This window comes from Scleropages formosus, chromosome 17 (genome assembly GCF_900964775.1).
Source record: "Scleropages formosus chromosome 17, fSclFor1.1, whole genome shotgun sequence".
In the NCBI taxonomy this organism is placed as follows: Eukaryota; Metazoa; Chordata; class Actinopteri; order Osteoglossiformes; family Osteoglossidae; genus Scleropages; species Scleropages formosus.
The window spans coordinates 9,579,911-9,591,993 of record NC_041822.1 but is presented as its reverse complement, the minus strand read 5'-3'; the positions used below and the strand labels follow the sequence as shown (position 1 = coordinate 9,591,993).

The 12,083-nt window shown below is 38.9% G+C and overlaps 1 protein-coding gene across 1 annotated transcript in view; it reads left to right on the top strand.

Moving 5' to 3' along the window:
* The window catches only part of LOC108938470 (astrotactin-2-like), a 218,420-nt gene that overhangs the window by 165,444 nt on the left and 40,893 nt on the right, over nt 1-12,083 (top strand). The window contains exons 18-19 of the mRNA XM_029259528.1: nt 6,763-6,896; nt 9,811-9,959. Of these exons, the coding sequence (XP_029115361.1) occupies nt 6,763-6,896; nt 9,811-9,959 (283 nt within the window). The remainder of the gene's footprint in view (nt 1-6,762; nt 6,897-9,810; nt 9,960-12,083) is intronic.

The following is a 12,083-nucleotide window of genomic DNA, read 5'->3' as shown; positions in this document are numbered from 1 at the left end:
TGGTCCTGCCCACGAAAGGTAAAGCACGGAGGTTCTCATTTCTGGCTCCATTGTGGTGGAACAACCTCCCTCCCCCTCACTCAGAACTGCTGAGACTCTGTCCACATTGAAAAAGGGTCTGAAAACTCACCTCTTCCAGACTCTCTTTGCCCATGATCTCTTAAGCTCATGTAAGATGTAAATGTTCATGCATCATAACTTTATGATCATGCACGGATAAGCCTTTACACGGCCGCTACTCCTGTATTACACGTAAATGTGTGTGTATCTCAAAAAAAAAAAAAAATCCTAGGACGGTGATCAGTAATTGTCGATATTCTCATGTGATAAACTGGGGGCACCTCTGGAGAAAATGATGGGGTGACTGAGTATAATAGTGTGTTGGGAGAGAGCCTGGGGGCGCTAAGCAGGCTAGGAGGGCTGGCTTGAGGTGCAGGTCCTGAAGGAAATGGGGTCCTTGCACCAAGAGCATTATTTCTCTGGTGTTGCTGTTGAAATGGGGGCGGCACGGTGGCGCAGTGGCGCAGTGGGTTGGACTAGGTCCTGCTCTGCAGTGGGTCTGGGGTTTGAGTCCCGCTTGGGGTGCCTTGCGGCGGACTGACATCCCGTCCTGGGTGTGTCCCCTCACCCTCTGGCCTTACGCCCTGTGTTACCAGGTAGGCTCCGTGACCCCGTATGGGACAAGCGGTTTGGAAAATGTGTGTGTGTGTGTGTGCTGTTGAAATAAATTGTAATGAAGGCTGTCTCTGCAAACATCTTTGCCCCATTCAAGCCCATGACCCTGTGCAGCACAATAGCTTTAATTTCCTTTGCCTCATATTATGGAGTGAGCGCATTCACCTGTAGGTGGTGGTGGTGGGTTGTGGAAGAGAAAACACAAGCGAGAGAGGGAAAGAGCAATAACCCAGAATCTTGGATGATGTAATGCCACCAATATTTATTCTTTATCAGCACAAAATAGGTCATGTGCTTCACTTGACCTTGTTTTCTGACAGAGTGAGCATTTTTCTCACTGGACCTGTAGAGATGTGTCATCATTTTCTACGTACCCATTTATATATTTGTGTAATTGGCTCATACTCTTTTTGCCATCAGGCAAAATTACACAGATAACTAAAATTATACTGATATGTAGTATACTGATATTGTATACTACATAGAGCAGTTCATATGATGTGCTTTTTTGTTTATTTCTGGAATTTATTTATTTAATTATTTATTTATTTATTTATTTTGTATTTTTGTGGCCTGAGGTCAGTACAGAGTCGCAGCAACATTGCATTACATGTATTTTCTTTAGTCTGTTCATGTTCCTAGATGTTACATATAACCTTAGGTGTGTGTCCAAGCATCAATTAATGGAACCCTACATGAAAGGAGCCCCTGCAGTGACTGAGCTCAGCACTTCCCCTCTTGAGTGAATTCCCAGTGTTACTGACAGAGGTTTTCATACAATTACAGGTGGGAGTGGGATCGTGTTGCTGGGTTTTGTTCAGTTTCTGCCTTGTGTACTTTTACCACAGAAACACAGCATTTTGCATGAGAGTTCACAGCACAGCTGCCTACCTTTCAGTGAAGAAGTCAGCCAGTACCATGTTTACAGATAGAAAATGACTTTTTTTGTATGGTAAAAATATCCTTTCTGTAATATATACTGCTGTAGAACTTTGCCTACATTGTTTATTTATGACATAACGATTAGACACATTTTTCTATGTATCAAGTATATCCTGCAGGATTGTTTGTCTTGAGTTTATACATCAGGGATTAGTAGTTAATATTTTGTTGTTAGAGCATTTGCATATTTGATATTTATTTAAATACGTATCTTACATCTTAGAAATGATATTAGTGATGATTAAAGATATCGCGGTGAGTAATGAAAGATTTGTACAGGGAGTACCTTCTTTTCTCTGTCATTAAGAAGTCGGACACATCGTACAGTCACCCAGGATGAGATGCAAAAAACTGGTAATGAATCTGCACTGAGTCCGAATATGTCTGTTGCACAAACAGACACACAGACGCAGACACAGACACAGACAGGCAAGCAGACACATATTCCAACCGAAACAAGCATAGTATTTTGGTTATGCACGTGCTCGGAAATGTGGCCTTACTACATCATTGCTATACCCACAGAAACAAATGAAGAACACAGAATCGCACAGCGAAAGACAGAGAGAAAGGAAAACTTGTTTTGCCAATATCTTGCTGGAACAAAATGACAGGGTACAATCAATACCAGAGTCTCACAAGTTGGATCTGTCAGTAGATAAAAGAGAAGATGAACAAAATGTCCTTTTTTTTTTCCTCCGGTCATCTAGGGACATAGGAGACTGGTGGATTGCTCTTAGGGGTATCTCAATGGTAGCGGGCATTATTAGACTGTTATTGAAGCCAGTGACCTCCCAGATGAACCTGTGTTTTTTTTTTTTGAAGACAGAAATCCAGTTAGCACAGCAGAAACAGAAGCTCATCTTTACCACACATCCACAGAGTGCCAGGTCTGCCTCAACCTATTGCAGCTTTTTGAACAGTGCAGTTGTGAAGGATAAAAGCAGAACGTTACAAGCTGATGGGAGTCATTTCTTTTTAATTTTTTTTTCAGTTCAGACAGTGTTTGAATACCCAAAACCATACCAGTTCTTTTTATTATTTAATTGTCTTTTATGCAGCGATGGGCATTTTCCTTCAGGGGAGGTTAGTTTTCCAGATTTTTTTGTACTGCATGAACAACAAATTAATGGAATACGCAAATTAACTTGGGGTGGCTATTACTGCAAAAAACACATTACTTGGCATAATGTGAGTCTGACTCAACTGCAGCAGATTTATGACTGAAAAAAAACTACTTTTATTTTGGAGACATGAAGGGGTCGATTTTGTCGCTGTCGTCTTATAGCTGTCATGTATATATACATCGATCAGCCACAACATTAAAACATGAGAGAAGATTCAGAGGTTCGGTAGTAATTCCGCATTATTACTACCTTCACATGAACTTGAAAGGCAATAAAACCTAATTTCCTCTTTCTTGGAAGGAGCATCTTCAGCCACATTCTTAGCAGAAAGCCACTCTCTTTTATTAATCACATGGACCTAATCTTTTCCAAAGGACTCTGATGACTCTTAGGAGAGGTTTTTTTTTTATTTATTATTATTATTTTTAATCTTCTAAATTCATTAAATCTGCCAGATATCATTTTGTTTTTCTTCCACGATCAGAAATTTGAGTTCATTTGGTACACTGTAAGAGAATAGGGTTAAAAATAATTTGCCACAATGTAGGTAAATAACTGTATGCACTTGTTTGATGTGAAGTTGTATATGATATATCTGGAAGGTGTTAGCAGGGTGTTACTTTTTCAAGGTTACAGAGACAGACCAATAAAGTTTTGTCTATTGATTAATTTTATTTACCGATATCAAATTGAGTGTTTTACACAGGAAACCCTATTTTACTATTTAAATTTCTTTAGATTTTTTGAAATTGTCATGATTTGGCTCACCATTGACTGTATTACATACAAAGAAGTCACGGTCAGCTGAAGTATAAATTCTCAGCAATACAGAGCTCAGAATTTTTTTCTTTGTTATTTTTTTTTTAATTTTCCTCATATTTAAGTTTCTTTCACAGAGTCACAATGAGAACACTCAATATTTTTGTTTTGTGAAACCTTTTCTACAATTTGGGGTTTACACCACTTCAGAGATGAGCTGGGAAAAGAAAATTTATGTCGTTCTAGATGTTTAGGGTATTTGTTTCGGACAGTGGTCTTTGAATTTGAGGTTTACATTCCTGAAGACATTGCCTGAGGAAATATGACTTCTAGTGTACAAGTGTCCGGTGATGTATTTTGTATTTTTCAACCTTTTCCTTCCACGATGTCCAGGAAAGTGCTTAAAATCCATGTAACTGTTGTCCGTGACCATGCTATTTTGTGTTAACATGACTGAAAATTGTTTAATTAAAATCAGACAGCACCAAGCATGTCCTTCATCATTTATATATGAGAACGTAGAGTGCTGGGGTCTTTGACCATGTTCCTTGTATTCTTTTTCCTAACTTCTGCTCTTTAACTAAAACAAAATCTGCGCTGTACTAGGATTATTAGATTGGAGATCAAATGTCCTTAATAGACTGCTGTTTTCAGTGAAACTGATTTTTTTTTTTTTTTTTTTTTTGATGGATGTTGCAGTAACAAGAAAGCCCACAAGAAGCATTGAATGTGATAATGACTCACCCTGAATTCCCACTTTACTACCGGAAATTAAAGATATCTAATAATGTGGTGCAAAGAGAACCACCTGTCAACACATCCATTCTTCACTGAAATGAAGTACTGTAATATGCTGTGCTGTTTCTCCAGGTCTATCAGTACGTATAAAAGTAAAATACACAAAACTTGAGCACAGCTGTGTCCCTAGGTTTGAAGGGTATGATTTTGTGAATCTCTCTCTAAGAATAGTCATGCTTTATAAGCTACTTTAAAATATGTATTCCTAGTTATGTTGAGCTTTTTAACTCTTACAAACAATAATAAGTATTTATTGGAAGCATCAGTCAATATCTGGGATTTAATAGGAGGTTTTGGAATTTTTTTGGTATTTTTTTCACTTGTTTTAAAGCGGAATTGATTAATTTTAATAAAAGATAAAATAAATCATCCAAATTTTACCATGCCTTGTTTGCTATGTGTCCCACCCTGCAATGGATGAAACTGGAATAAAGTCTTTCAAAGGAGTTTTTGTTCATTATAGCTTTATCTGAATGTTTACAGAACCTCACCCATGAATAAACTGAGGGATATATGTTTTGCTGACTTTTTTTTGATGGTTACGTAGTGGTAAACTGTCACTTGAATTTACGAACAAATCAAGTTACAAACAGACTTCCGGCACCACTTGTGTCCATAAGATGAGGAAGTAATTTATCATGTATCAGGAGTATTCTTTGGTAGCAGAGACACTGAAATCACTAAAACATTTCCATACTTTGCTGCTATCTTAATGCTTCTTTCAAAAATGCTGAGTGGGATGTTTTGTATATTTATCTCCTTTTGACAAAATGTATTTTGTGACATGGCTAGACATGCTAATGTTGTATCCCTAATAAAGATCACACTGTGTTTGAGTTTTGCATATTTGCAAAACCTTATTATATCTATCTTTGTTCCATCTTCTTTAGTTTAGTGTGCTAATGTCTGTATGTTTTCTCTGTCTTTTGTCTCTGAATTAATGCAAGGCTGGGTGCCTTAAAATATTCTTCTTTTAAATTCAATTATTTAACCTCTTATAAGATCAAGTTAATCTGGGCTTTATTTGGTGCATGGATTTATTAATTTAAGAAATATATAAACTGAAGGAATGCAGCAGTCACCGGAGTGGAGAGTGCGTTACCGAATCTTCTGTGAGCTCAGAAGGTTACATTTCTTCCAAAACATGCTGTGCAAACGTGAAAGGGAAACATATGATTTGAGGAGAAACACTGAACGGGAGGTGCCAAAAATAACCGCTCCCTCTTGTTGTTTATGCACCAGATGTGCTCTTCTCTGCCTGTGGGGCCTCTGTTGACAAGCACAGGTACTTTGACACTTTTCTGCCGCAAAGAAGACCACATGACATCAATGTCTTCACGTCACGTAACTGCAAGCAGACCTGCCAAGGCCAGACTCTACGCTTGCCCTGAGCTTCTCTTATTTTAGCATCGCTTCAGTCAAAAGCATGAATGTAAACATAGTATTTGCCTTGGAGAAGAAATAAACAGAGGGGGATTGTGCCGTAAACTGAGACTTCACAAAGTGCAGTGCATTTTGGACATGCACCTTGTCCTTGGGCTCAGTGCAGAAAGGTTAAAGCAGGAATATGATAGTGGCTGGTGTGTGCAGTCAAGGCCCTGCATAGCCAGGGTGATTGTGTGAGATGGTGTGCAAAGCTCCACTCTTCGTCAGTGGGCAGTTCAGCACTCAGCCTCTACCATCTGCTTGCTCTTAGTGCCTTTCCCACTGGAGCTGGGGAAAGATCAAAACAAACCTGGGTGCAGGGGGAGTCACATTTAAGGTAACTCAACTCTTACTCGCATCTCCACAATGCGCATTGATTGCTTCTTCTCTTGCAATCTTTCTAATGAAGGATTAGGCTGGGATTGACCTAATGGTCTGGGGACGTGAGTGACGTGTGGAAAAGTTTTCTACATGGTAATGTTAAGCTTTCCCTGAAATGGACCATTTTCTCTTTTGCGCTGTGTCAGAAACATAATGTTGAAGCCAAATCCAACCTTGCTGCTCCTAAATCCATTTTGCTAGACAAAGCTCTATTCACAAAACATATCACTGTGTGCAGTTTTTTTTGTTTCTTTTTTTTTAGCTTTTCATATTTCCTTTTTTTAATACAGTAATGAACATGGATATTATGAACTGTTATGTATATAAATTACAATTATATATAAATACATGTGTCAGTTAGTGTGCATGCATGTAGACGTTTTGCATCCTTACCGCAAGAATTAAATAATCTGTGATAAGGACATTTTGTGCGTTGTGTCGTATGATCAAATGGGTTCCTCTTAGTATTTAAAGCAAGAGAACATTCACAGGAAGGCTGTACGTTTTCCAGTACAAGGGAAATGGCTATAGACTCTCTTCATGGGTAACTGGGAGGTTTGGCAAGAGCAATGATTCAGAGCTCACAACCTGAAGAGAGAAAGAAGGTAAGGATAAAAAGAAATAATTACATTTTTCTCACCTATTTCTCCCACAGGCTTTGAGAAGCGCCACAATGAGCTCATACTGGTGTGCTGGAAAAGGTGATGTAATCGAGAACTGGTGTCGCTGTGACCTGAGTGCTTTCAGCAAGGATGGCCTGCCCAACTGCAGTCCACTGCGCCAGCCCATGTAAGTCAGATCACACCCCTCTCCCTGTGTCCAAGCCCAGGAATCATACCTTGCTCATGCTCTCCGTGTCCTCAGATTCTCTCATTGTTTTCCATAAAGTCACGGAGAGTTTTGTTCTCTTTATATGTTGATTAAAGTTTTTTACACTGTCCAGGCAATTGTACCACAGTTTTCCTTGCTTCCTTTTCATTCTCTATGTTCTCTATGTTCATTTCCACTTTTTATTATCTATTTGGTTTTCCTTTTTTTTAGTTCTATGAACAGCACAAGGTCAGGACAACATACAGGTATAGACAGTACACCGAGAAATTGCAAATATGTCCCCATACAAAGAGCGAGGGCTCAAGTTCAAAAGGTTACAATATATAATAGGTACAAACATGTAGAATTACATTTATTCATTTAGTGGATGTTTTATTCTAAAGTAACTTACAATGCTAGGGTACTTAAACTTACTTACCCATTTATACAGCTGGGTAATTTTACTAGAGCAATTTTGGGTATGTACCTTGGTGAAGAGTACTACAGCTGGAGGTGGGGACTGAATCTACAACCTTCAGGACCAAAGCCAGCAGCTCTAACCACTATGCTATCAACTGATCAGCACTTTCTAATAGCTTCCAGAAGGGTATCCAGACATTTAAAAAAAATTTTTAACTTATCAAGAAAACTGAAAATCAATTTTTCAAGTCAGAGAAGTTTAGACAGGTGGCACATGTAGATGCTGGCTAGGTACTGGAGCCGGAGGAGGTGAAAGACTTCAAATATCTGGGTAGCTACACCTCGGCCGACAACAACATTGAGATAGAAATCCCCACCAGAATTGGTCTAGCAGCACAAGCATTCAACAGATTGCATAACATTTGGAAATCATAGGTTTTACAGACCAGAACCAAGATGAAGATCTTACAGGTTAAATGTCCGATCAGTTCTAATCTATGCTGCAAAAACCTGGAGGACCAACAAGAAGTTAGAGAGCCAACTTCAAGGCTTTGAGGGCAAGTGTCTTCGACGCATCCTGAGAATACATTGGGAACAACATGTCAACAAAAGAGACATAAGCAGGCTCACAGGCATCAGCAACATCGTGGATGAAGTGAAAAAGAGATGATGGAGGGGGTTGGGATACGTGCTCTGTATGAGCAAGACCAAGCATCCACATATTGCCCTCAGATAGACACCACCAGGAAAGAGAAAGAGAGACAAACCCCTGGGCACATGGAGGAGAACTATCAAGAAAGAGATGCAAGCAATTGGCAAGGCCTGGAATGAAGTCATCCAGTTCGCTCAAGATCGAGATGGATGGAAAAGACTAGTTGGCGCCTTATGCTCCAGTTGGAGTGATGAGGATTAACTAACACCTAGGTACTTTCCCTAAAATTGCTCCAGTGAAATCACCCAGCTGTTTAAATGGGTAAACAATTGTAAGTCACTTTGGACAAAAGCATCAGCCTAATGAGTAAATATAATGGCATGGTATTGTCAACTGCCGCTTGTCCCAAGCAGGATCAGGACGATCCAGAGCCTGGTAACACAGGGTACAAGGGACGCACACTAGCTGGGATGCCAGGCCATCATAGAGCACTCCAATCAGGGCTCAAACCCCAGACCTTCCACACAACAGGCACTGGCTGAACCTGCCGCGCCACCATGCGCCCCGCCCTAAATACAATGTAAACACTTTAAAATCTATTTTTTACAGATAGTTTAATGATAATAATTTCCTTAATCAATAAACACAAGTTTGTCCTGTCTGTATGTTAACATTGTTTTTAGAGCTACATTTAAGTTATTTTGCTAACCCAGTTGATTTTTCACTTCAATGTATAGTAGTTTAATGGGCAAGTAGAATCAAAGCTTAGGAAAACTAAGCAAAGTGCTTCTTTTATAGCTTCCTTGCCAGGCTGAAGTTTCCCTCTGCATTGATTTTGAGGGTAGGGTACAGTAATTGTAGCATAGTGCCTATTTTACTGTATTACATACAGGCGGTAATACAGCAGTGAGAGCTGTCACAGTGCAACTGCCACCTCCTGTAGTACCACTGAACAAAGTACTTACCCTAGCTTGCTCCAGTAAGAATATTCTACTGTATAAATAGTTAAATCATTGTAACGTTGCTTTCCTAACATTGTAAATCACCTTGGACAAAGCCATAATCTGAACAAATGATAACAATAAAGAAAAAACTATATGAGATCTCTCAGTCTTTCTTTTCCTTTAGTTGTACCATTTTGTGTTCCTGAAGTACAAAGTACAGATTCAGTTGCTGTTACCTGTTCTGTTTGTAACCCTAACATGACCAAACCACCTCTACAGAGTGGGTCTCACCAGTTTTGGTGCTGGGGAGATGCAGGGTATGCTGATTTTCACTCTGACTGTGTTTAACTGTTTTATTAAGGTATTTTAGATGATGGGCTATGTGACCTCACTGTGTTTTCTTGTATAAGTCAGGCATCAGTTCCAATGTACTGTCTAACACCTATAGTTTTACTGCCGCCCAGAGCCAGGGTTGGGCTTCCCTGGTATATAACATCAACAATGAGTTCCAGAGGAAAAGTATTTATTCTGCACCTAGGAAACATTTTTTACTCCATACAGTTCTTCTGTGTACATTTAAGAAAACCATACCATACTACTGTGCAACTGGTGCAGAAAACTCTGTGTCTCTTATTGACTAACTGCTCTTGAGTGGCAGTGGACAGTTTATTTATTTGTTTGTTTGTTGGTTTAAGACACTATAAATTAACTTAACGTTTAACGTTTTAATGTTTAACGAATTAACGTTTAACGAGTTAACGTTTTTCAGGTTTAAGCCCACTGGTAAATCGAATCATGAGAATAAAAACCCTGTTATACATGGGACAAAAACATTAAGGCTTTAAGGCTGTTTGTTTTTTGATTTGTTGCATTGTAGCCTGCGGTTAGCTCCTTACCTGGAGCCCTCTAGCACCATGGTGGCTCTGGAGTGGCTGGATGTAGAGCCCCTCATTGGATGCAAAGTCTCCGACTACATTATACAGCACAAAAGGGTGGAGGACCCATCAGAGGCAGAGATCTACACAGGTACAGTAGAATTCTGTAGTTCAGCAGTAAATTATTGTAGCAATGAAGTCATTTTGGTGGTGGGTGTAACTAAAACTGGCAGAAGTAGTATTATTAGAACATTTCAGAATATGAGCTTGAATTGGGGACCGATGTGCAAGGCCACAATGAGTCATGTAAGTGTATATACAGACCATTTGCTGTAAAGTAAATTTTTTATAGGCTCAATGATTGGAAACCAAATACAATCTGCTGTTGTTAATATAGAAGTAAAATTACAGGCGTACCCTGCTCTCTGCCCTTTCAACGTTCCTAAAAATGGGGTGGATAATGAAAAGGTGAATAGTGGGAGCCCATTTCCCATTATTCCTTAGGGGAAGAATTATAGTTGGTTCCAAGCCCATCCTGAAAACTCCACCTAACTTTGACAAATGTCTCAACAAATGATGTAAAACACTTTAGATAATAATAAATAAAATACAACAGTACACTATTTGTTATTAATTTAAGATGCCCAGAAATATTGTAAGAACCTGCCTGGACTGTGCTGTTAGCTGCGTTACAGAAGTGTTTGCAACACGTGCTTTATTGCACTTCCACGTTGTTAGACAGCAGTACTCACAACGCACACACATTCCTGGCCAAAAGCTGTCAAACAACAGAAGAACACAGGAGTCATTAGTCCTCCGTGACTCCCCCCTATCCCTCCCACAACTACTCTACAGTGTGTTTTCTAGTATTTTTGGTCAGTTTCAGTATGAAAATATAAGAAAACAAGACTCATTTTTACTTTTTTTTTGCGAAAAATGGTGTTAATTTTCAAAAGGCATAGTGAAAGTGCTCATACTACAAGGGTATGCCTGTATATGCAAAAACATAAGCATGAAATAAACTCTACAGAACTGTAAGGATAAAGGCAGATACTGCGGATGTTACGCAGGAGGTATTTGCAGGAAAAGATTATGGCTTCAGTGTGGTGAGGACTCAAGCCTGTTCCTCACATTCTTCTATGAAGTAGGTGAAATGAGTGAGCTGTGCAGTTTGATAAAGAGTTCTCCACAGGAGGATGGGCCATCTGGGAGGGGAAGGGTATCTGTTTAGGACAGGTTTAGTTGGCATATGTGGCATTGGCATTATTGTGTAAAACAATCCACTATTTACTGCTCTCATAAAAAATAAATTTTTGAGTGAATGTTTTGCAGTCTGTATCACGTTGTCTCGACTCCCTAAAAAAATGTGGCAGATTTCACATTTGCCAGATTCAAAGATTTAATCCAGAAAAGGGGGTTAATGTGTGGAGAGAGTAATATTAATGCAAAATGTCTTAATAGCTTACATAACAGAAATATCCAAGTTTTTTCTACTTAATTTCCATAATATCATTCCACCACTTGAACTGAATTGAATTATCCTTTCACAGTCTCTTACAAGATGTTCTTTTTGCAGCTTAAACTTTGATACTATTTAACATTCAAACTATAACTGAATTTTCACCATTTTAACAGTGTCCTTCAGAGAGGAATCTGTTCATTGGGGTCAGCATACCATTATAAGTATTATCTTACATTATCAGTAAAATAAGCAGGGATGTCTCATTAATATAATGGCATTATATTTCTCTGAAGCTTCAGAAGTGTTCTGTTTCATGTCTCCTTGCAAAATATGTCCTACATAAAACACTGTATTATGTCAGTGTGTAACAATATCAAACTTTAATACATACATTTATTTTTGCTTTGAGAAAAACTTGCTTTTTCAGATGTATAAGTCCACTTCCAAGACTGTTCATGCTTTATGTGTTATTTGGATTTGAATGACTTTTATTTTAATGAGGTAAATACAAGATCATGTCTTTCAGTGATGACAGAAAGCCAGGTTATTGTCTCTGTATGAAAAGGTTACGTTACTCTGATTTAGTTCAACAATCACAGACGTGATATCCATCTATAAAGTGGTTTCTGAGCTGACCTGCTCATGAAAGCCCCAGTTACTGAAATACATTTGGAGTAAAGTCTCATGGACAGGATTGCCCAGTTTCATTAAGCCTCATTGTGGCATTTTCCTGGGAGAAAAGGTTATCCTTACAGTTCAAATAATGAGAGGTACTCACAGTCTGCGGATGATGGGGTTTGGAATTGTTACGTC